At 43.1% G+C, this 27,447-nt stretch overlaps 1 protein-coding gene across 3 annotated transcripts in view; it reads right to left on the minus strand.

Moving 5' to 3' along the window:
- The window catches only part of LOC139447355 (putative ankyrin repeat protein RF_0381), a 34,749-nt gene extending 20,987 nt beyond the window's left edge, over positions 1 to 13,762 (minus strand). Inside the window, exon 1 of one of the 3 annotated variants that reach the window (XM_071228660.1) lies at positions 13,633 to 13,762. In XM_071228660.1, the coding sequence (XP_071084761.1) occupies positions 13,633 to 13,662 (30 nt within the window). In that variant the 5' untranslated portion in view covers positions 13,663 to 13,762. The other 2 variants (XM_071228662.1, XM_071228661.1) reach the window with 2 other exon arrangements.
- Positions 13,763 to 27,447: the final 13,685 nt, after the last annotated feature.

Here is a 27,447-nt window from a genome sequence, read left to right on the forward strand (position 1 = left end):
CCTGTTATGCCAAAAGTATGTATTTATGATTTGGCCACTAGTGAAGAAAGTACTGCTAAGTATGACATTTTGGCCCTAATTATCTCCTAATATATCCTGGCCACAGCGCGGGAAAATGTGCGGGCTACGTAACTTCCGTTACCTTATTAGTCACCATGAATTTGTAGATGATCTAGTTCAGGTTGAGAGAGAATGTTTATTTGGGAAACTGCCAATCATATCGCTGTCCATGGACAGGTGGGGGTAAGGCAATAACAATAAAATAAAAAGATACCAGAAGTAAGTATCAATGCGATAATGACCCCTAACTTGCAGCCGACGCAACATTCCGAGGAAATTGAAATTGTTTACGGAGCGAGCACTTCCTGGTTACAGATTGTCATTAATAGACACCCGCTAAAAGGCGTGTCCCGCGTGAGCGACCGGAAATCACAAATGCCGCGATACGATGAATACCGCTGTGATGACTTTGGCAGCTACAACAAACACTCGGCTTTCCAGGGAAAGGTTGTATTCTCTCATTACATGTCAATACACTCTGTCAAGTGTAGTCGGCAGCCATGTGGTCTGCTAGCGCTCAATACACACTTCCGGTGCTGTTACACGTGCGCACTCATTTATATAGAGACATCGTATGGATAAAGCGAGTGACTGGTTATATGATACTAAAACGTTACATTCCTCCCCCTTTAGTTAACAACTTGTTGTTTAAGCAATTAGTGAACAATGTTACTAACTCATCAGTCACTGAGAAAGAAATAGTGATCAACTCAAAGAGTTCCATGGAAATTTTCCCGTAAAGTTCACTGAAGTATTCTTGAACACTGAAATTCACAAACTTAATGTTCATTCACTTGGTTTCTGAAATAAATGAATTGAGCATGCACCTTAAAGTTCAATCTAAATAAGAACACTTAACAATGAAATACAGTAGTTTACAGATTCAGTCTATCTGGAGCTCGACGCTCACGAGTCGATCTTCTCAACTCAACAGATGAGGACAGTTCTGGACTAGTGTCACATGTAGGTAACCTGATACGCGGAAATGGCGTGTCTGCGGGTGATACTAGTACAGAACTAGGCTCTGGGAGCTCTGGTGAGAAAGTGATGACAGACTTTGACACTTCACTTTCTTCCAACAATTCAGGGGATTCTGGTTTCACAGCATCGGGGTCCACATAACGCTTGATGAGGTGATCTACATGTCGCCTCGCAATTTTGTTATTTTCCAAGCTGACTCTGAAGGAGATAGGACCTGTACACTGGATTATCTCCCCTGGTAACCATTTAGGCTTACCAAGAAAGTTCCTGACGTAAACAAGATCACCGACAGCGAACTCCCGTGACTTTGTATGTCTATTGTGGTAGTTTGCCTGCTTCTCTTGTTTATGTTGAACTTTAACACCGATGTCAGGGTGAAGCAGGTCAAGATGGGAACGTGGACGTCTTCCCAATAGTAACTGCGCTGGAGATGACCCTGTCGTAGTCTGTGGTGTGTTACGATACCTGAACAGGAATCTTGACACCCTGGTGTTGATGGAACCGCCGCTGAGCTTCTTAAATCCCTGTTTGAACGTCTGGACACTCCTCTCTGCCAGTCCATTGGACGCTGGATGGTAAGGGGATGTACAGATGTGTTGAATACCATTTCTCTTGATGAATATAGCAAATTCATCACTTGTGAAACATGTCCCATTATCAGACACTATAGTCTCAGGTAGACCATGAATGGAAAATGTTCTCCGAAGACACTCAAGAGTGGCACTCGTAGTTGCACTGTTGACAGGGAAAACATCCATCCACTTAGAGTGAGAGTCTACGATGATGAGGAACATTTGACCTTGTAAGGGACCTGCATAATCAATGTGCAGACGTGACCATGGTTTGGACGGCCAGTCCCACGGATGTAACTTTGCTTCGCAGGGTGAAGAACGACTCTCCTGACATATGGAACAAGTCCTGACCTTGTTCTCCAGCTCTGAATCAATGCACGGCCACCATACAAGACCTCTGGCAATAGCTTTCATCCTCGCTATTCCAGGGTGAGCTTCATGCAACACATCTACACACTGTTTCCTACCCTGAGGTGGAACCACTACTCTGTTACCCCACAGAATCACACCATCCTGAACACTTAGCTCAGTTTTCTTCTGAATATATGGCTTTAGCTCTGTATCTGGCTTCAGGTTTTCTGGAAAACCACATTCCACTAACTTCTTCACTCTAGCTAACAAGGGATCCTTCCTTGTCCAAAACTGAATTTGTCGCACATTCACTGGGAATTCTGCCATGTTCTCGAGGAGCATTATTGTGTCTCCTGGAACAGGCGGCACAGACACAGGGGTTTGCAGAGGCAATCTGCTCAAACAATCTGCGTTTGCTAACTTTGAGCCTGGTTTATACACAATACTGTAATCATACGCTGCCAGCATCAAGGCCCATCTCTGGAGTCTGGCTGACGCCATCACTGGAATGCCTTTCTCTGCATCAAGTAGACCCATGAGGGGTTTGTGATCTGATAACAGCTGAAATTTCCGTCCGAACAAATACTGGTGGAATTTCTTTATGCCAAACACTATTGCCAGTGCTTCTTTATCAAGCTGTGAATAGTTCTTTTCTGCAGGTGACAAGGAACGTGACGCAAACGCCACAGGCTTCTCAGTACCATCTGGCATGATGTGTGACAGGACGGCACCTACTCCATATGGAGAAGCATCAGCTGCTAAGTTGAGAGGAAGGTCTGGATTGTAGTGAGTCAAGACCTTACATGAAGACAAGTGAGATTTCACCTTTAGAAATACTGTATCATGCTTCTTGGTCCATGACCATGGAGCGTCCTTTTGTAGTAACCCATGTAGTGGCACTAACGTCGTGGAGAGATTTGGCAGGAATCTCTGGTAGTACTGTACCATCCCAAGGAATGACTTTAACTCTGTCACATTCTGAGGAGCTGGTGCGGACACAATAGCGTTTACCTTCTCCTCTAATGGATGCAGTCCCTGTTCGTCAATCCGGTGTCCCAGGTAAGTGACTGAGTCTTTCTTGATGTGACACTTTGAAGCGTTTAGACGCAAACCTGCTTTCTGCAATCTGTCAAGGACTTCATTCAGATTCTTGTTGTGTTCTGCATCATCAACACCTGTGACGAGAATATCATCGAGGTAGACGCACACATGTGGCAAGTCGCTGAGAAGACATTCAATTGTCCGCTGGAAGATAGCAGGAGCTGCCGACACCCCAAAAGGTAATCGTTGGTACTCGTATAGACCTTTATGGGTGTTAATTGTGGTGAGTTTCTTGGAATCATCATCCAACACTAACTGCTGGTAGGCATTACTCATGTCCAATTTCGTAAACTTGCGACCACCTGAGAGTGATGCAAATAAGTCCTCAATCCTGGGTATTGGGTAACAATCTGGTTTAGCTACCTGGTTGACTGTTAGTTTGTAATCTCCACATATGCGCACTGAAGACTGATCCGACTTCAACACTGGTACGATGGGTGATGCCCACTCTGAGTACTGCACTGGTTTTATGACACCCTGCTGCTCTAATCGTTCAAGTTCATTCTCAACCTTGTCCCTCAAGGCATAGGCCATGTTCCTGTGCTTGTAGAAGCGTGGTTGTGAAGGAATAGATATGTTAATCTTCACTTTTGTATCTTTCAACTCACCAAGTTCCTCCTTGAAGACATCAGAATGTGAGTTAAGGATACTTTGCACATCATCACAATCAACTCTGAGGATTGTTCCCCAGTCTAGACGAACATGTCGCAGCCAGTCGCGACCAAAGAGATTAGCTCTTCTCCCTTTCACTACAATCACTGGCAGTTCTGCTGACTGTTTGCCGTAGTTCACTTTCACTGAGCATGAACCAAGCAGAGGTATCTTCTCACCTAGGTAAGTACGTAACAAGGTATGAGGAGGTCCTAGTTTGGGTGGATCTTTCCCTAACGATCTGTAAGTGTCCTCATTAATCACTGAAAATGTTGCACCTGTATCCAGCTCCATGCTTAATGGCTGACCATTAAGTGCTAAATCAATAAACATTGGTGGTTCCTTCTCTCTCCTCCCAACAAAAGGTGTAGAGCTAGTCTCCATCTTGTAAATGTCATATATTTCACTTTCAACATCATCATAGTTATCCGGAGTGACCTGATTTGTCGCTGAACGCTTGTGCTGACCCCGACTTCGACCTTGACCTCTAGATCGATACGAGCCACGTCCACAACGATAACCTTTACTATTCTGTGACTGACGACATACCTTCCCAATGTGGCCAATCTTACCACAATTGTAACACTTTGAGGTACGAAAATGACAGTCCGGAGATTTGTGATTTCGTAAACCACATCTGTCACATGGCGGGTAGACAGGAGCATGTTGAGATGATGACATCTTGTGCATGTTACCCCCTGTAGCTGCTGAAACACTTGAAGCACCAACTTTAATATCTTCTACATTCTTTGCTGCCAATTCCATTGACTGTGCTAGTGTATAAGCCTTATTGTAATCCAGAGCTTTCTCTGCTAATAACCTCCTCTGTATTGCATCATTATTAATGCCACAAACTAGTCTGTCTCTAAGTGAATCATCAAGAGTAGTACCAAAGTCACATGTACTTGCCAATTTGCGCAACTCGGAAGCATACGCTGCAACACTCTCTTGAGACTTTCTATCCCTCTTGTGAAATTTTAGTAAAATCTAAATATTTTTTACATTTGTATACTTATCCTGCATTACTCCGTATTGCATTTACTGCTGTCTTTGACAGAGTGACGAACTGTGTGAGATCCAGCTGCTGAAGAAAGTTGTCCCAACCAGCTCAGGAGGCAGCGCCCTCTCACAGTCGGCACGTGACCCGGAAGTCATGACGTCACACAAAAACACATAACTGCTTTAAACATAACATCTGAAACTTCGTGGGGAGGTAGCGTAGCGAAAGGGAGGGCACTTAGACTTCGTAATGCAGGATAAGTATACAAATGTAAAAAATATTTAGATTTTACTAAATTTTTTAACTTATCCTGCATTACTCCGTATTGCATCTTTATCAGACGGCATGGCCGGTGGGCATACCTGCAGATGTGAACCATATTAAACCCTCGTCTAGGTCCGATGAATCCGCACCGCATACAAGTGATGACCGGAACATCTACGACCATTCCTGTCTTCAGGAAACAAGAGTCGATGCAAAAACGAAACGCCCGAATAGGTAACCGAAATACAATGAGGCGTGTTGCCAAAATATATAACTTACTGAAGAGCGAAAGCGAAACGCAGTAGAGCCCTCTAATCTGAGGCGATAAACACCAGAGAGTTCGACGGGCCCCGCTCGGGGAATCGAAGAATCAGCGGCGTCGGCGGCAAAATTTACGACCAATCCCAAGAGCGAATGCGAAACGCAGGAGAGCCCTCTAGGCTGGAGGCAAGGAACACCGGTGAGGTCGACGGGCACCGCTCAGGTATCAGAGAAGCGTTGGCGTCGGCGCCGGTGTCCACATCTACTACCATTCCTGTCGTCAGGAAACGAGAGTTGATGCAAAAAGTAAAACCCGGATAGGTGACAGCAATAGAATGAGTCGGGTAACCCAAAACTAAAACTGACCTAAGAGCGAATGCGGAACGCAAGAGATCCGTCTCGTCTGGGGTGATAAACACCAGAGAGGTCGACGGGCCCCGCTCAGGGTATCGGAGAATCAGTGGCGTCGGAGATAGATGACCTGTTGGGCTACAACCAGGGACCAAAACTGTGAACGCCGGCGACAACTTTCAAGGCTACATCACGGAAGTAGTGGTTGGTGAAGGCGGTGTCCGATCGCCACGAACAGGCTTCCCTGAACGACTGGATGGAACAGTATACCGTGAAGAACCAGTGTAAATACGATCGCCCTTATCTCATTTTATTTCAGGTGATAGCCTTTGGGGGGAGGGTCCAATCCGGCGGCTCATAAGCTTTAAGGATGACCGTCCGGAGCCACAGGGAAAAGTATTCCGGCTGACCAACGACTGCGACGAAGGGGAGACCGGCAGAAAAAGGTGTTTCCTAGACTTGCGGCAGTCTTTAGATCGTAGAATAACCTTCAGTGCCCTTACTGGGCATAATGACGCTCATCCTCATCCTCGGCACCCACACTGGACGAGGGGGGAGGGGACAAGGAATGATCTATCAGGCTGTCCTGGGAGTTGAGTCTTTACGCTGACGTCCCAGTACGGTCCATGATGAACGGCGCCCTGGGTACCGCATTCGAACCGGGCACGGGAGACGTCGAGGGCGTGCTGTACATGGACTCGAGCGGCAGTAGTCAAAACCAGTAGAAATACCCGTCTTCTACTTAAGGTCATAGAAGGAAGACGAGGGGAGTGGTTCGAAGGGCGTTGAAGACCACATTCAGATCCAACGCAGGCGGTCCGAACTTGGCCTTCAGGTCTTCAAGACTGAACGAGCGCAGCCAGGCCCGTAGGTCGGGAATTTTCGTCTTTCTCCGATCGTCCGAGATGGCCAGAACGGAGTCGATGGCGACCAGGTGTGTGGGGGTGGTAAGCCCTTCAGCCGACGGGTGCTACGCAAGTACAGAAGGAACTGATCCAGGATCTGCGGTGACGCTGTCATCGGATCCTGGTGTTTGTCAGAACAAAATGCCTGGAACAAGCATCATTTATCAGCATACAGTCCCCCTGTAGATGGACGGTGGGCTGAAGCAATAGCCTTGGTCGCTATAGCCGAATAGCCCTTGGCTTTCTGCAGGTGTGTCAGGCGTGCAGACGATAACATGCGGGTATGAGGGTGTGGCAACAGACCGTGTGGATGGAGCAGAAGGTTGGACCACACCGGAAGTTCCAGGGGTTGTCTCTGGGTATGTTTCGGAGGTCGATAACCCAACTTCTGGCTGACCAATAAGGCGAGACCAAAGTCAATGGCAGGGGTCGAGTGGCCTGGATCTCTGAAGAACCATGGGAGGGAGAACCGGAGTCGGAAAAGCGTACACGCGTAATCCTTCTCAGGAACGATGGAAGGCTTCGACTGCCACAGCGGTCGTATCCGGCACAGGTGGAATGGAAGACGACAGCTGGCCACATTCAGATATGAGGCAAACAGATCTAGGGTTGGGGTGTCGACCGTTTGACATATTCTGGCCCGAGGCGCCGGAGAGCTTGAGGCGCCTGGAACGCCGAAGATGGTGATTCTCGGGGGCGCCGGTCGAGTTTGTAGCGCCGGGAGAGGGGCGAGTACTCTGGGTCCGCAAACACCACACTACGGTGACGTCGTCAGTGGACACGATCAACAGGGCGTGACCGAGAAAGCACTGTCAGCAAGCGACGTCCTGGATAAGCCTTTATCTCGAGGCTGTTGCTGTGCCAATGGTGTTGATCTCTGGATCACAGGTGGTCACAATGTGGGCTGGTGTGGGCCACTAGCCACTGACAAGGTGGCAGGGGAGGTAGTCAGCAACAGGGGTCTGCGATTGCGTACCGTCGGTACGATTCGGAAAAAGGTGTGATAGCCTGCGAGCCAACCTCAAGTAGACGAAGTAAACCAGCTTCACAATCGACCGCCGGGGCATCGACGTAACCGGGTAGTAGGAAGTCGAGGCAATATGGCCATTGCACGAAGTAATGAGATCGTTTTCATCCCTGAAGCGGCGTATAAGTACTCCTGTTCTTATATCGAGGTGACGATGGAGGACGACAACACGATACGAGGCAGGTATGCAACAGGGGTCAGTGGGACGGCCGAGGGACTTTAAGTATCAAATCGACACTGTGTCCGGTAGTCAAGGCGGAAGATAGGAAGGTGTCGTAGTCGAAAAGATCAAACCGGACGAAGGAAGGCGATCTTTTCCATCCCTTGAACGCCTATAGGCGCTATCGTTCTTACAGCGAAGGGTTGATGAAACAAGGTTCCTCGTGACAGCCGTGTTGGTAGAGGAGGTCTATTGTTTCCAACATCCGTACATGGATGGACTGCGACAGGCGCCTGGTTGAGTGGTAGCACCAAGCGTACAGTTAGACATGGAAACCAATCTGTAGAAATACATGGCACCCCTTGCCATGGTAAGTTGACCTAATTCCGGTCGGAGTTGTTGACAGTCCGAGTACTTGACACGTGACATGTAAATCACACTGCGCAGTAGCCGAGAAAACCGCCTTGGAGTCGGAACTGAGGTGCAAACTCCACACACAGACAATCCTCAATGAACTGCGTGAGAGGCGATCAAGTGGTGTACCCGAGTTTTGCGATAAAACACGGAACCCCATGGGCGTCGTGGAAAACCCGGTGAGCGCCGAGGAAGAGTCTCTTTCAGGAGCGCTGGCGCTAGGGTAGGGTAGAACAGCGTTGGTGTCGGCGATGTCGACGAAGTAAACTCTTTGTAAGTGGATGTCGTCGTCGAATCTGATACAGACGCTGTTCACATGACGCTCTGTTTCGATGGAAACCCGCAGGTCATCTCTCCGGAATCATAGCGCTTTAAACGACGGGATTATGGATAACGTCTCAGTGGGCAAGTTGAATCAGACCAACTGTCTATTGGTTGAAAAGATTCCACCCAGGAAGTAGAACGATAGTCACGATCCCGAAGACCGACGGGAGAGTAGCGACAGGAGCGGCGACAGTTGTTTCACCATGCTTCTCCGTGTGACGAGTTATGAGACGGCAGCAAGAGAAGAGGGCAGCAAGAGAAGAGGGCAGTGGCGCCAGGGAGGCGATTGCCGATGGTGCCCCTTAAGCCGCAGTAGAAGATCGGATAGTCGGCTCGTTGATCTCAGCTTGATAAAGCTTGTTGATCTGGGCGCCGGAGGTCATCTTAGGCGCCGGATATATCATAGGCGCTTCTTCCGTAACTCTTGAGGCGCCGGAGTAGTCAGAGGCGCCAGAGACATTAGAGGCGTCGAAGATCATGAGATCAAAGACCTTAGAGGCGCCGGGAGCGCCGAAGACATCACAGGATGCGGAGGCGCCGGAGCGCGGAGACATCAGAGGCGCCGGGAATTCACGAGGCGCCGAGACATCAGAGGCGCCGGGAGCGCACGAGGCGCCGAGACATCAGAGGCGCCGGGAGCGCACGAGGCGCCGAGACATCTGAGGCGCCGGAGGCGCCGGGACATCAGAGGCGCCGAGACATCGGAGGCGCCGGAGGCGCCGGGAGCGCACGAGGCGCCGAGACATCAGAGGCGCCGGGAGCGCCGGGAGCGCACGAGGCGCCGAGACATCTGAGGCGCCGGAGGCGCCGGGACATCAGAGGCGCCGGAGGCGCCGGGAGCGCCGAGACATCGGAGGCGCCGGGAGCGCCGGGAGCGCACGAGGCGCCGAGACATCAGAGGCGCCGGGAGCGCCGGGAGCGCCGGGAGCGCCGAGACATCGGAGGCGCCGGGAGCGCACGAGGCGCCGAGACATCGGAGGCGCCGGGAGCGCCGGGAGCGCCGGGAGCGCCGGGACATCAGAGGCGCCGGAGGCGCCGGGGGCGCCGGAGACATCAGCGTTGATGTGGTGGTGTTGGAGACCGTGAACGGTCGTATGTCGTGCCAGGGGAGGCAGACTCTACGTTGGGAGCGCTGGAGCCGCCGGTGGAGTAGGAGACCGTGAACGGTCGTATGTCGTGCCATGGGAGGCAGACTCTACGTTGGGAGCCACCGTTGGTGCTGGGAGCACTGCGAAGCTCCGCTGAGCGCTGCTGCCGTCAACGTAGGTGGGGGTCGACGAGCACGTTGAGCGAGGTGTGTCCTGGATACTCGCATGAGCTGAAGGATCACAGCGACGAATGACTGCAACATCGGCACTGCCTTGTGAAAGTACAGGGCGTCGTACAATCACGGCAGAAAGGGGCGGCCCCGACCAGATTTGTTCCCGCGGCAACAAGTGCAGCGAGGCAGAAAATCTGGAATTTAAGCAAAACATAACTATGTGGCAAAGCCACAAAGTGCGGGAAGCATAATGTGATTCAGAAACTTTGTATTTCAATGAAGTTTAAGAGATCAAACAATGACGCTAAAAGGTAGCGAAAAAGCATAGCTTTAAGCAAACACATAACCATGTGGCCAATCACAAAGTATGGGAAGCATAATGTGATTCAGAAACTTTGTATTTCAATGAAGTTTATGAGATCAAACAATGACGCTAAAAGGTAGCGAAAAAGCATAGCTTTAAGCAAACACATAACCATGTGCAAACACGTAACCATGTGGCAAAACCACAGAGTACGGGAGACATAATGTAACTCAAAAACTTCGTATTATATTGAAGTTTATGAGAAGAAACAATTACGCTGAGAGGTAGCGAAAAGGCAAGGCTTTAAGCACACCAAAACAACATACATAAATGTAATGTATTACCCAAGCCAAAGAGAGAATTCAAAACGCAGAACACGACATTACGTGGCCACGTGGTGAATGGCCAAAATGGCGGGAAAGAAAACAAAATGGCGGGAACAACATTGCGCCCGTAAATTACTGTGACGTGAGCCACAGACGAGCGATAAACGTTACAATTTACGAATGGGAAGACCCTAAGGTCACGGCCCATAACAGGTAACAATGTAGCAGCATATAATGAATGTAGAAACACGCAAAATATAAAAAACAAATAATAAGCTTTAATTTCCACAAGGGATACACAGTACGTCCGTCCGTGGAGGTGACAAAGCAGTTATGTGTTTTTGTGTGACGTCATGACTTCCGGGTCACGTGCCGACTGTGAGAGGGCGCTGCCTCCTGAGCTGGTTGGGACAACTTTCTTCAGCAGCTGGATCTCACACAGTTCGTCACTCTGTCAAAGACAGCAGTAAATGCAATACGGAGTAATGCAGGATAAGTTAAAAAATTAAGTCTTTCAACTATCACTGACGGTGTTGGGTGTTGATGATCGCGCATGACTTTCACTATCACAGCAAACCTCATTTCCTTAGGTTTCGTAGGAGCGCACAAATTCCGGAGAAGTGTGTAGGCTGTCTTACCCATTTCACTAAGCAGAATAGCCCGTTTCATCTCATCATCCTCGTCATCAACACCTCTAGCCGTAAAGTACAAGTCTAACCTCTCACAATAAATGTCCCAGCTGTCAGTCTCTGTATTAAATTCGTCGATCTTCCCGGAGGTAGACGACGCCATGTTTATGGAGTGAGTGAAACACGACGGACGTTAATCACACAAAATGTCCACAAAAACGCTAAGACATCCAGTTTTACCTCGTCGCCAATTTATGTGATGACTTTGGCAGCTACAACAAACACTCGGCTTTCCAGGGAAAGGTTGTATTCTCTCATTACATGTCAATACACTCTGTCAAGTGTAGTCGGCAGCCATGTGGTCTGCTAGCGCTCAATACACACTTCCGGTGCTGTTACACGTGCGCACTCATTTATATAGAGACATCGTATGGATAAAGCGAGTGACTGGTTATATGATACTAAAACGTTACAACCGCGGTGCCACGAGGTCCGAGTAAACACGGAATATGTCATAAATAACATGAACAAATGGCGATAACTGGTCGCTAGCTTTGACGTGTACACTTTCACGTGTATCCAGTCCAGAATGACATGTTGACATGTTTTAACTGTTCGAAAAGAGGGTGTGTGAAAATAGGAAGGTGGATGCCTCGATGCACACGCGACCCACCAGTCACGATCTTGGGTGGATTGTTGTGGATGATTTTACATAGCGCTTTAATTACTTTCGCGGAGGTCGCGGGTGACAGCACAGCCACGGTGATTGAATTAATTAGTATCAAGCGCTTCACTGAGTACTGCGGACCGCACCCGTCTCGCGTACAAGAGACGGCAGAGCCGTCGCGCGTACACGTTACGTCTGCGACTGCTTATAATCCACCTTGTGAGTTTGTCACTCCAGTACACATAGCAACATGAAACATAAAATACTTCGGGGAATAGCGTTCACTGGTCAATCAGAGGTTTCCCATCACTACAGCTTCTGACATGATAGAAACTGGTCAGCAGGTACAGATACAAATTGTGGTTCCCAGAAACTTACAAATATCATAAACACATGAGGGAGAGACATAGTGTATTTAGAATTTCAGGGCAACGCAGAGTTTTACATTTGGCACTCCCCCATCTCAGACTTTGAGGTCACCTGTAGAACTAGGCGACATTGGAACTGTGGTTTACATTTTCTATAGCAATGCAGACTCAGCGTTTCATTACAAAGAAGATGTCCCACACATTGTCATGGCCGCTTTCATGTCATCAAAATAAACTGATGAACAAAACCATTTCTTGAGAGTTTTCAGCATAATACATTGTGAAAGGTAACAATTCTTACTTCAACTTCAAACCAACTCCAACATCACACTCATTATTGCTCACATCAGCTGATTAGTTCCAAATACCAGGCATTTAATATTTGGATGGGAGTCAAAGATGGCTCAGGGCTCACCTGGCTGACCCCCTTTTCCACCCCATTGGATTCAGAGCTCCAGATAACTTTTTGAGCAATTGAGTTTTTACTCACAGGTTTATATTTAAATTGGGTTACAGCATTTTTCATTGGGTAACCAATATTTTTTCACTCATCTATTCATCACTCTGTTGGCTTTTTACCAAAATGAGTCAACATTTTAAGATTTCAAAAAAATGAAATAATGTTTTTGTTTACTTTTAGATGGACTCTTTCAACTGTATTTCAGCAAATCAAGTGGGCCAGTATCCTGTATACAGCAGGATAAAATGTATGTGTTTAATGTTGTGGTATTTGAAATTGAAAAAAATCCACCATGTATTAAAATGTTGTGCTTAGCAACTTGGACCACCCCAACTGCATTATTGTATTCAGGAGGTGATTCATCTGATTCATTTACTCACAGTGTTCACTCTAGAAACTTTCTAAAATGGGCCCTTCATGTGAAAAATTCAAATATTCCAGAGGTACACACAGAATTGCCCATACAGCACAATGTTAAAACGTCCCATTGTATTTGAAGAAGTGGGACTTTTTTTCCAACCTAGGGGCTAAAGGCACAAGGCCCCACCCAAGAATTATACTTGTACTCACTGATAATCTAAAATAAAACAAAAGTTATGTCGTTGTGTCTAGTAATACTGTTTCCTGGTTCCATCGTTAATTTACATGGCTTTTCATCAATGCGACACAAACTGCAGCTCATGAAAACTGTTTCACCCTTATTTTAACAAATATGCCATTGAAACATTGTTTCCCATTCTGTGATAGTTCGTTTACTAACACTGGTGTGTTGTTTTTCCTTTCCGTGCACATTGTCAATTACTTCTGCCACAATAGCATTTACCAACCAGTCAGAGATCGGACACACGGAAATAAGTTCATCCAAATTTTAATGGGCCTAACGTTTTGCTACATTTACTGTCATTCGAGCAAACAACATATTTCTTTGTGTCGTTTCAAAGTTTGCTGCACTGAATTTCTTCCCCGGTGTTCGATTGCACAAAACAGCAGCCTGAATTTCTTTGTTTTTCTCATATAATTCAGTAGCAATAACGTAGAACTCCCATTCTGCTTTAAATTCTTCCATTTGGTGGCATCATCACATTCTTGCGGTGCGGGATGTGATACGACGACATTGTGGAATCAACGTGTTCTCAACAACGAACGCTTGATAAGACTTTGAAAGTTCTAAATATCTGCAATGTCAGGCGTTTACCGTGCTTTTAGAGTTAATCAACGGAATCATCCACTTCTGACACCTTGTTTCACTTGATCAATCAGCGTCAAGCTACTTTATATAAGCTTGACTGATTAATAGAAATCAAAACAAAGTCTGACTCATGTAGTCTTTCAGGCCGGTCCATGCTACATCCGGTTAAAACGCATTACGTCACAGGAAGGTAATTCCCCTACTATAAATAGATTGTATAAGGGAATTCCACTTGCACCAACACATAGCGAATACAATGGCGGAGAGCGATAAAGAGGGAGCTAGCTCCGGGACTGTTACGTACCGCTAATAACCAATAAATGCCAATTTACACTTGTCAGAGGGGTACTCAACGTACGTGACCTAGACTACATGATACATGCAAACTGTAATGTAGATAATGGACACAGAAAAAAACATTATACTGCGTCTCGAGGGACGCACAATAATATTCACTGTACATACAGCGCACCAAAAGCAGTCATGGATATCTGTTATTTCATACATCAATCATGACCTCTGTCCACACGACCATTGATTAATCCCAGGCTCTAAAGTAATTACCTGAACGTGCAGTACACTATACGGTTTCATCAATTTACAGGACCCCCAAACTGCAGGCAAGGACGCTTAAAATTAATTATAGGGGGGCCCCTGAATCCCCACTTCGAGGTAAGTCGAGGTGAAACCCGGTATACATCCTTTATAGTTTGGCTCGGAACCTGTCAGCCACCCCTCTCAGCTTGCTTGACTTGAAAAAGTGACCAGACCAGGGTGTCGAGCAAGTATCAACCCACGATGGACCATTAAGGTTGCAACGACTATCAAATTCCTGCAGTGGACTAGTTGTGTAGTAGCGGGCAAGGCTCCGGTTAGGGCAGTAAACACAGAACAGGCTACTGGGGTGTGAGTTGACAGCTGATTTTATTTGCACACACGCTTTAGTTGTTTCTGAACTCTGCAAATGTGTGTAAAAATACAATGAAAATATCTAATAAATGAAATAAAACATATCACATAGTATCAACACGCCAATGTATAAACGGCTCATCCAGTTTAATATGCTATGCATACTATAAACATTATTTATGCGTGATATTTTACATTAATGTATCAAACATGCTGAGCAGTAGTTACACTTACCCTTGTGGTTTTAAGCCAAATTACATATAAAAATACTTAAGACGGTTACATAAATACCGCCTCTACAGATTGCCATGATATAAACATAATATAAACACAATATACACAAAATATACACATAACTTACCACTGTGTGGCAATGAGCTTGCAACTATGTCAGCGTTGGCAGATCACAGGCATCGTAACATCGATTGCCATATTCTAGAAACATTGAAACAATAAGGCCGCATAAGAAAAAGGAAATGGCCAATAAAATTAAGAACATGTAAAATGACCTTTTCCTATGTATCCATTCAATCATAATCTACATACATACATTACATACTGCATTCACAGATGTAGTTAGATGGTATTTAAGTAGTGATTAATAGTTAAATTAGATTATAGATTTAGTTTAGATTTAACTGAAGTGTTGAACAAATTAAGAGGGAAGGTATGGAATATCTGAAGATATCGAGATAACATGTATACTTATTATGAAGTACTAGTTTATGTTTTAAACTATTTTCAGTTTAAATATATATATAAAATATATATTATTACCAATCAATGCATTATCTTGATGCATCTAATTCATAAAACTAAATACACAGACATATCTACAAGATACATAAATATGAACCAAACACAAACTAAACTTATAGAGATCCTGAACACAACAAATATATCAGCCACTGATTTGAATCCTGTTCAAAGAACCACTGATTTCCTTCAAGTGTAAGTGACCAACTAATTTAGCAAAGTCAGCAAAAACAGAAGAAACCTTGTTTGAGGAAATATGAGAAATTTTTTTTGGGTAGAGAAAAACCTAGAAATCGTTAAATCGTATAAATACTTGGGCGTTCATTTTTTTAGTTCTGGCAGTTGGTATATTACACAGAAAATATTAGCTGAACAGGCATGGAAAGTGTTATCATTAGCTAGATCATCAATTAAGGATTTTTATAGTTTACCACTTAAGGTCTTATTGCATATTTTTGATGTAAAAATTGTACCTATTTTGCTATATGGAGCCGAAGTTTGGGGGTTTCACTCTTCGCCTAATATTCTTCATGTTCAGGACAAGTTTTGTAAACAAATACTAAGACTTTCTGTCTCGACTCCGAACATTGTAGCTCGTGGTGAGCTTGGCAGGTACTCTTTGAATGTCAATAAACACATTAAGATAGTTTAATATTGGATGAGGTGCAAAGTCAAAGGGAAAATATAATATTATAAAATGTATATAGATATCAATATAGTTTAGCAAAATATGGATTGCTGGGCACTAAAAGTAAAAAACCTTTTGTTCACTTATGGTTTTGGACAGGTATGGATGGAGCAGGGTGTTGTCAATGTCCAACAATTTCTAGTCGAGTTTAAACACAGATGTATTGACACTGACGTTCAAAATTGGCTATCAGACCTTGGTAAACATTTTAAACTTGTACAAACAAATTAAGGTGCAGTTAAGCGAAGAAGATTATTTTAATGTAATCAATGAAAAAGCTTATTGCATAGCGTTATGCAAGTTCCGCTGTTCCAACCACGACCTAATGATTGAGTACGGTCGACGTCTCAAACTTGACCGTAAGAATCGCCTTTGTCCCTTTTGTGTAATACCTAATATTGAATCAGAACTACATTTTTGTCTTGAATGTCCATTTTATCAGGACTCAGAGAAAGTCTTATTCTAGAATTATATTATAAATTCCCATCGAACAATAAGCTTATGCTATTATTCACATAACCGAAGATCACAGTCATTAATAATTTGGCTAAATTATTCTTTTTATCTTTAAAGAAACGTAGTACATATTTTGCATAATATGGATGTCCATCATTTAATATTTGCATAAACAGAAACTGTAATCATATTATATGGCGCTTCAGCGCTTATTATGTCAAGTTTCATGTATACTAGCCACATAAAGAAACTGTGCGCGGAGAAAATATAGATATAAGGGCACACCGTCCATATATGAAATATTGGTTTCAACACAGCAATTATTGGAGACATTTAAACGCTCATGCACGTGCCATGCGAAATGACGTCATTGATGGGGACCTATGGACATGCAATGTGTTACTGCACGTGCATCCTGTGCAACTGTACACAGCATGTGCAACTCAAAATTCGCTGTCACTTTGGAAAGCATGATCTGTGGTCATTCAAAAATTCAAAACTTCTCAGGCGCAGACACAAGCATATCACAAGCAAATCATGCCAAGATTGACAGCTGCACAACGTCATGAAGCTATTGGAATGATCCGAGCGGAAATGAGGCAACAACAGGTGGCAACACATTTCCAATGCCATCGTAACACGATATCGGCATTGGTGAGGCGTTATCAGAACACAAATGACGTTGCCGACCACCCACGTTCAGGACGTCCCCGAGTAACGACGCCAAGACAGGACAGATGGATTCGAGTTACACATCTCCGACACAGGTTCCAAATGGCAGTAACGACGTCCCAGACAATTCCTGGACTGCGCCGTATCCATCCCAACACTGTCAGGAATCGTTTACGTCAGTACGGGATTCGACCACGACGCCCTGCCATACGTCCCATCCTGACACAGCGTCATCGAGTCAACCGTCTAAGATGGTGTCGAAATCATGTTCGCCAACCTCGAATATGGTGGAGAAATGTTGTCTTTACAGATGAATCGAGGTTCAACATTTCCCAACGGGCTCCAACGTGTCTACCGGCGTTTGGGAGAACGTTTTGCACGCAACTGTATTGTGGAGAGGAATCGTTTTGGAGGTGGCTCTGTGATGATTTGGGGAGGGATAACAGCACGGCACCGAACCCCTTTGGTGGTTGTTCAGGGCAATCTCACCGGTGTTGGCTACAGTGATCAGATTCTGAGGCCTGTGGTCATTCCTTTCCTGCAACGTCATGGCCCGGGATTGACATTTCAACAGGACAACGCTCGTCCTCACACGGCTAGGGCCGCAATGGATTTCCTTCACCATAACAATGTCATGTTACTGCCATGGCCTGTAAATTCTCCAGATCTCTCCAGATCTCACAGGGTGGTCATACCCGTTATTGACTTTGTGACTTTGTCGTTTTATCATATATTACATGTACACCAAGTGAACATTTACCTCATTTTTGTATATATATATATATATATGTGTGTGTGTGTGTGTGTGTGTGTGTGTGTGTATATATATATATATATATTCACAGAGTCTTGTAGTCAAGAAAATGTCATTGAAAAGTCGTTTGAATAGAATGAAAGTTACACTGTCCCTCAGAAAATCTCTTCACATTAACATAATTTAAAAAAGACAAGTGAAGTCTTATGGTAATGCCACCATACTTGAAAACTTAAACTGTCCCTTAAACCGGTTAGGAAAATATTAAAGCAACTCAAAATAATCTGATCTAGATGGGTGCCCCGTGGAAATTATATTAAACTTGAAAACTAACAGTGAAGCTACTATTGCATAACTGTGTGGGAGAAAACCCACAAAGCTGGTGGGAAATGGTAATAAACTATTATTTACAAGAACCCCGTGGTGGGTTGGGAAAAAGCATGACGCAAGCAAAAGCACATGGGATCATACCCCTTGTTTCCCCTCATGGAGTTATCTCCCTTACATCAGAAAGACATTTAGGCTACAATAAATAACCCGTAAAGCTTGAGCACACTATGCAGGAAACACGTATGCTGTTTAAACAAATCTTCGGTTTGCAACAGATAAAAGACTCCTATAAGTGTTCAAATGGTTTAATTTGCCATACTGACTTCAGAAAATGCGTGATTTCATAAAAAAAACATGAACATGCCCAAATGTCAATTTACAAATCAATAGCGTGTGTGTCCACCTCTGGTTGTGATGCAAGCAACACATCATCGTCTCAGGGAATGGACCAGGCGTCGCACAAAGTCCTGTGGGATATCTGACCATATCTGCTGGAGCATGTTTCCAAGTTCCTGGAGTGTCTGTGGAACACGTGGTTGACGTCGAAGGCGCCGATCCATCTCATCCCACATGTGCTCGATTGGTGAGAGATCAGGGGAGCGAGCCGTCTAGGGGATGACATTCACGTTGTTTTGTTGAAGAGAGTCCTGAACAAGTCGAGCAATATGATGCCGGGCATTGTCATGTTGAACGGTAACGCCTGGGCCATGTCGACGCAAAAACGATAGAACAACAGGGTCGATGATGTTGTCGCGGTAGCGCTGTCCATTGAGATTTCCCTCTACCACTATCAAACGGGTCCTCTGTCTTGCTGTAATCCCATCCCATACCATAACCCTGCTGCCCCGGAACCGATCTTCTTCCATGACACAATGATTGACGTAACGTTCACCTCGACGTTGGTACACTCGAATCCGTCCAGCGCTGTGGCTGAGGTGAAAACGAGACTCATCAGTGAATAGAACTTGTCCCCACTGCATGGCCGACCAGCGTAGACCTGTCTGCACCACTGTAGACGTGCTTGACAGTGGTTTCCTGTCAAAATGGGACGTCTGGCGGGTCTTCTGGCGGGTCTTGGCCCCTGAATATCTATGTAATCTTGTCTCAGCAGGCTCAGGTTACAATTTAATAACTTTTCCACAGCTACAGACTGTAAATGCTTGAACAGTTAACTACCACAAAAAAAATTTAACCGACACAGTGCGAATATGGACTGAATTACCGGATAATGTTCAGTCAAAATATATTGTAAATGACTTCACTAAATGTATCACCACGACCGAAAATCCTAAAATATTTAGCTTTAACTTAGACTATGGTACCGGTTTATGTCAAATTATCCATTGCCGCCTCAGATTGGGATGCAGTGATTTAAATGCATACAAATATCATAGACATATTCATGATTCTACTACCTGCTCCTGTGGATATCATTATGAGGATCCTACACCATACTTCTTTTCATGTCGCAACTACTACAATCTTCGGAACAATATGTGCTACTATGTAAAGGGATATGACTTGGATTCAGTATTATATGGAAATGCTACAACATCTACTGATACTAACCTTACTATTGTACTATCTGTCCATTTGTTCATTGCAAAATCAAAAAGATTTAAAATCTACATATGGCTTCATAAAGATTACATCGATCAAATAGTTGTTTGTATGTGTGATATGCTGGTATGCTGTTTGTTTATGTACCAATATATGGATGCGTGTATTTGTGTGTGACTTGCAAAACATCATAATATTTGCAACAGTAGGCACACTCAATCTTAATTTACTACTTTATGTACAGTTGACTGTTATTAATTGTTGATTGTTCTTTGTAGGGATAGGTTTTTTTAAAATAGGTTGAACCTGTTCACCAATCCGATTCCTTTTTCTTGGAAATAAATATTGTTTAAATCATGATATCATGATGTTAATGTATTAATGTTATGATAGAGTGTAGTGGAGAGTAGTTAGGAAGGAGTGAATGAATATGTGAGTTTCATGTGAGTGATAGGATGAGAGTAAGTGAAACAAGGGAGATAGTTCTATGGATGTACAACTACTTCATTGCGATGACTGCGACGTTTTCGTGTAGATATTAAAACCATTATCAAGCAAATGTGAAGTAGAAAGGTTATATACATGTGGATAATTGATGTTTATACAACAGATAAGGTTGGAGTTTGAAGCTTGATGATGTACATATACAAGAGATTAGCAAGGCACGACAGTGAGGACAATAGTGATTGGTATGGACAAGTTATATATATGATGGACAATGGAAGGGGATTCAGCTTGTTTGGTGATGAGCTCATTGTAGGGATGTAATAGCCTTGACCTCTGTTTGAGTCTTTGATGAGGATGGCCTCAAGGAGCTACTCGACCGTGTAGTTGGTATGAAGTTTGCAACAACACCAGATCATCCCACCGGTTCAGTTCACCACAAAATATGTGATTGTGGTGAATTTTAGGTTGGAGAAACACCAAGGATTCTGAAAACCACACTGAAGAAGGAAGACTCTAAGTCCGCCATCTCTGACCACATCCAAGTCCACCCAGACCCCCACATCCATTGGAACAACATCAAAGTGCTCACCAAATCATGCAAACTCTACGAGGTCAGGAAACTCCTAGCTGTCATCCGAATCAAAAGACTGCAACTAGCCAGCATGATCCTACGAGCGTTGATTGAATCAGGCCACATGATAATGTGACAGCCCTACCTTTCCTACCTTGATTAAATTAGAATGACACAAACCATGGATCAAATAAAAGACGAAACTCTAAAGCCTTCTTTGTAATTAAGTATAGCATGTTTCAAAATGACCAAACCTGTTGATACAAAAGAAACATCCATTAGTTCAAATAGGAAATTATATACCTTCAATTATGAATGCATTTGTTCATGTACAGATATCAATTTAACAACATGTAATAAATGACTAATATGACTGTACAATACAATATGATGTATCTGACTCATCAATATGTGCCGCAAACTCACTACTTGGTGATCGATGCACTTCGTGTTGATGGTGGGAAGCAGTGCGTACAAAATACGTGACACGTGGTCACAACAGCTCCGCTCACAGAGGTGTTTTAGTACACAGTAAGGTTTCTGCAAACACGAAAGTGGTGGAGACCGAACGATTCATGCTTTTGTCATGTCGGTTGTAAAATTATACTGACAGGTAAATAATCCACCTCCTGAAGATGATTACACCTTAAACTATTGGAAGTTACATTATATGTCACTGCATCAGTTTATATAACGCATACTTCCCTAATTGTAATGTCATAGACAAACATAGGCTGTGTTTCTGTAGTAGTATAGGTAATGGAGGTTCTGGCTCACTTCCACTGGAGCCGGATTCATATACCTATACTGCTACTACAGGTAGCATTTTTTATGTGTAAATGACTATGCGATTCAACGATAGTCATGAGATTCAGCTCTAGCTCACCACCACCTGGAGTCTATGATATAATTTTTTATAGGTAATGGGGGTTCTGGCTCACTTCCACTGGAGCTGGATTCATATACCTATACTGCTGCTACAGGGGGAATTTTTTATGCCAAAATGATTATGCGATTCAACGATAGTCATGAGATGTATTAAACGAAACATCAATATTAATTGATAATGAATAAAATTTACTATAGCCCACGAGGATATTGGAAAGGTATAGGAGCAATAAAAAAATTAGCCACCGCGGCTAAGGTATCTAAAGATGTGGCCAAGGATTGGTTAAAGAAACAAGCGTTGTGGCAAATATATTTACCGGCACCGCGTTATATACCGAGGAAGAAGTTTGATATTTTTACAACGAATGAAGTTCATCAGGCTGACCTCTTGTTTCTTCCCCATGATAAGGTAAAACGCAAAACGTATAAATATGCTTTAACAGTAGTAGATGTGGCTAGTCGATACAAAGAGGCTGAGCCATTAACATCGAAAGAATCAACAGAGGTAGCTAAAGCACTGAGTCGCATATATAAACGCGGACCGCTAAAATGGCCTAAGCTATTTCAAGTAGATCCCGGTCGAGAGTTTATGGGATCGGTAACTAAACTCTTAACAAAGCACGATGTCAAAATCGTCCGTGGTGAAAGAGAGGCCCACCGCAGTCAAGCTATTGTCGAAAGATTTAACAGGACATTAGCGGAACGTTTGTTTGGCTATCAGTATGGGATCGAAATAAAATCCGAGCGATTGAGATCAACCGAATGGGTGACACGATTATCAGCCGTTGTATCAACGCTGAATAATGAAGTGACGAGATTAATAGGGAAGAAACCATTCGATGCGATTAAAATGAAATCAGTGACTTCCGAATCTTCAGCACCGAGGAGAGGCAAAAAACGAAAACTTCCGGATAGAGTAAGGGTAAGATATTTATACCAGCCCGGTGAACTCGAAGGAGGCCTACGTCGCGCAACCGATCCCATATGGTCCCTTAAGACGTATAACATTAGTCGATTGGTTACGAAAGAAGGAGAGCCTATTCTTTATTATCTTCAAGATGGACCGGGTAGGGCATTTGTACGAGAAGAGTTGTTCATAGTTCCCGACGGTACGGTATTACCACCATAACCATAAGCATAGGTAGTTACACCATCATTATCAATCCATCTCTTTGTATCTAAGGGGGATAATGATGTCTTGTTCATTCTTAATCCATATATCCTATGATCGTAACTTCTTAAAGAGTTCATCTCGTGTTTGAACGTTCTACCGTTGAATAATGATTCTTTATACTGTTCATGTTTGATATGCTTTTTTACAACATACTTCTTAACACCCTTGGCTTTTCTTATCTCTCCATTATCCGAATTCTTTATAGAATACATCTTAGGTCTTAATCCTACATACTCCGCTATAGGGGTCCCAGCACATTCATCCTTCATCTTACCTAACACCTTTTTATTTACTACGCTGTGCAGTGGATTATCTTTTGGGTAATCGCTCGTGTCGTACATATCTATTTTTTCTGCCATATCTTTATACACATCCTCGGTTTGTATTTCCATCAACAAAGAATCTGTCGCCGTATTGCTTCTTAAGTTCGTTGTAATAAAAGTCATACATTAAGTGTTTTGACAAGTCGAGAATACTCATACCGACGTCTGTTGAATTTTATATTACTCTTCTGCATATGCAACGCAGCTAAGTCGTTATCGAATATCTTGCTTCTGTTAAAAGCCGGACTGGCTATAAGTTTCCTGAGTCTTTCTTCCTCATTAGATCTGACTAATTTAACATCAACACGCTTCCTTAGATTCTCCATAGTTTTACCGAATACCGAGTTATTCAGGAGCTTATACAGATTCTTTTCGAAATCGCTGGTGGCTATCTTTCTTAAATCTGTGTTCAGCCTTATATAGGGCTCCATCCAAGGGCTTTGATCAACCTTTAGAACTCTGTGTATTTTCTTTAGTTTCATACCTAACGATAGATACAACTGGAGATTTCTGTAGTGAACTATATATTTTGTCTTATCCATCAAATTTGGTACGAGTTTTTCTACATTAGCTGACCTACTATTACCCATCAAGGACCGTTGATATTCTGACATCCAGTCTTTATTAACCATTAATCTTTCGGGAGCTAGCGGATAACTGTTATGGTCTTTATGTAAGGAACTCGGATATTCTAGGTCAACTTCTAGTATGTACCCTTTATTCTCATCATTATTATTGATATCATTCACCCACTCAAAACCACCCGTGGGTAAAGGTTGACTCATAGCCCATCCGTACAAATTGTTAGCGTCTAGATATAATATGTGCCTGTCGGGTTTGCTCGGATCGTATCCTTCCACTAATTTATTATTAGCCTAAGACTACCTTTTCGCTGCCATCGATATACCCCCTCTTAATCCTTTCTCAATAAACAAGTGCATATCGTAATCTGTGAGTAATTTTAGTTCTACGCCGGTCTTCTTCAACAATGCATCCCACGATAGTCCGGGACTAGAATAGTACCATGCCGGGTCCAAGCCGTATTGTTTTAAACACGTCTTTCTAAATATCTCGAATATATCGGCGAGTAACAGTACATCGGTTTTTAAGTACAGATCGTGATAATCGCCTAAATTCGTACAACCTAATTTATCCCAGAACGTCAGAGCGTGTTCATAATCGGCATCTGTTATTCTAGATTCTGTTAATTTACTATAGAATGATTCGAGGGGTGGTAATTCAGTTTCTTCGAATCTAGACCAATCATCCATATATTCGTAAGGATATACACCTTTTCTCAGCAACAAATGACGAGTTATCTTATCGGTATATTGATTTGTTATCGCGAAGTCATCGGGATTGTTCGCATTAGCTAAATTGTCCAGGGAAGATAACAGAAACTGTACGGAATCTAAGCCCATTACTTTGCTTTATTCTAGATTTCCCATCCTTGTCCCTATAATGTATAGGTTTAGTCAACGAGAACGATATGTATTTTTCCATATTGTTAGGAATGCATGTTAAACCGCCGTCGGTCTTTGAGATAGCTTGCATAATGAGATGTGAATCGTATCCCCTCAGGTTATGAAACACAACGGGGATGGGTATTGTTTGAGAATTCATTTTTAGTTTCAAGTTACACTCGTTATGCGCGGCTCCACGATAATTACCCGTGATGTGACAATGATCTCTTACGGAATCCCCATCCAGGGGTTTATTACAAACGTGACAACTTGTTGACTTCTTGTGGGCCCTCCAATCATCCCTCGTCATACGCATGGGTTTCTTACACGATAATTTTTCCCTGATTATTCTCTCTTCGTTTTGTTAATATTCTAGGAACTTTCCCGCTGCATCGCGACCTCTGTAAATCACGGGAGTGTTTGTTTTCCCATCATACCTTACAACTATATATCCAAACCCACAAGGAATATGTTCTTGAGTTTTGTACGTAAAACTACTATCATTATTGCTTTGGTTGGTATTTTCTATTGGCTTGATAAGCACTTCGAAGTCGGCGTAAATTACGTACGGTACTGGCATTTGATTACAATAATGTTCAAATTTTAATATATTTTTTCCCTCTTTAGGCATATCGATCCTGATAGCATTCTGCCCAACACCTCTACAGTCTTCTTTATGCGCTTCTAATAGATCTTGTCTGCTGTACCCATGCAGGCATCTTTCGCAGAAATATTTCTTTTCCTTATGTTTTGTTTGATCGTATAGCACCCTGTTTAAACTCTTTATCCACGTATAATGATATTTACCATCTTTTTCGATCAGAAATGAATTGATTCTGGGAATATGTTCCGGAGCGGAGCTTATCCTGTGTACAACAATTCCTTTAGAATGTCCGAAAACATTTATAGCTAAATTATTTTGCTTTTCCACCTTATCAATTTGTGATATTGGTGTAGGTTCGTCTATACCATCGAAGTTGAGTCCATCGTTTTGGGGATAGCTAGAAGGTCTATCCGGATTTTTGTCTACGGGGAACAATGCAGATCTTATCATCATTCTTAAACCGTCATCGGATTTATTTTTTACGTTAATTATGGCTTTTTTCTTCTTATAATACGGGGGTAAATCTATATAAGATCCACCTTTGAAGGGCATATAATTCGCTATATCTAAATATAAACTATCGATTTTATCCACACCCCAACCCGAACCAGCGTTCTAAAGTTTCCTGTATCCTCTGAATTGATGTATCTAATGATGCGTCTATAGTATCGGATTCGGTTATAACTTCTTGATTGCTACGGAAATATGGTTCGGTATATTCGGCGCTATTGTCTGCGTTACTTTTACTCAATGTCATTTTAATCGTCAGCTGGTATTTTATACTTTGTAAATCATCTAATTCCTCGTTAATTTTACTCGATATGATGGGCTTAATATCGTTAACACCCATGTTGGAATTAATATCCATCTTCCAACCTCTTAGATATTTACCAACGCCGGCAGATGTGGGTACAAATATTAATTCTTGTTGTTGTTGAATATCATTCTCGTCTTGTTCTTGTTGATTATTATCAACATCATTATTATTATCTAGTAAAGCGATCAATTCAGCTCTTCTCATTCGAGAATAACCTCTCAGCCCACTGTTTCTCGCTCGAACTTTGAGTTCTCTAACAGTCTGGGGTGGTCTGTTGTATTCCAAACCGAGTAAGGTAATCAATTCAGCTTTTCACATACGAGAATATCCACGTAGACCACGTTGCTTTGCCATAGCCTTCAACTCTCTGACAAAAACCATTGTGGTATATACAAAATGATTCATTTATCTAAATGGTTGTTTTTCATATATAAATACGTATTCTCCCCAACCTATTCCTCTCATTGATGTAATCTCTCTTCCTAGCATAAATAATCTGCTTCCTGACCTTATCAGCACCGTGACTCTTACATAAACAGTAACTACATTTGACTCCAATCCCACATACAGAACAAACGTAATTTTTAAAACCCTTTCTGATGTTATAAGCGTGAGTACCACAGTAAATACCCACCGATGGCTTCTGACATTGAATCGATTTCCCCATGAGTGTATATTTGCATAGATTCATGGTTATACACATATCATATCATTTGTCTATAAGGTAAATCACATCTACACTAGTGTATAGCTGAAAATCAATGGAGCAGATAACCCCATAATAACAAATGCGACCTCTCGGTCTTTCTGAGCCTCTGACGGTGTATAAAACTGACTCATTGTTGGATTCGGTATTGGGTCGAGTTTTTTCCCATAAACGAGGTAGTATTCGTGCATGGCGGATTCAACATCCTTAAACGTTTGAACTGAATGTCCTTCCTTAAGCAGTTTTTCATGAATAAAGTCTAATCTCTTCATTCTCTGCTGTGTATATTGTAACTGGGCTGCTTGGAGTTGTTCTAAAGCTTCGTTATGTCGTTTACGCTCCTCTTCAACTTCTTTAGCGTTTGATTCCCTCATACTGGAAAATAAATAATTACTCCCCGAAAAAGCTAGAGCATTAACAACAGCTCCACCGACCATCATCGCAATTGATGCCATATAATATAAAATATTCAAATGTTTATATGAATATCAATATTCAAATGTTTAATTACTTCATTATGTCTTCCAGGATAAGTCCTTGTTTGATGAGCATATCCTTTGTTGCCATAGCTAATCCAATATCCAGAACCATCATACCTATATCAAATCCATTAAAATCTAGCTTGGGAGGTGTGGCTTTAGTAGTCTGTAACTGGAGTAGTCATGCTTCTTATAGCATTATATGAGGACTAACCTCTAATTGA

The sequence above is a fragment of the Haliotis cracherodii genome, unplaced genomic scaffold (assembly GCF_022045235.1).
Source record: "Haliotis cracherodii isolate W230 unplaced genomic scaffold, xgHalCrac1.p SCAF_7, whole genome shotgun sequence".
Classification (NCBI taxonomy): domain Eukaryota; kingdom Metazoa; phylum Mollusca; class Gastropoda; order Lepetellida; family Haliotidae; genus Haliotis; species Haliotis cracherodii.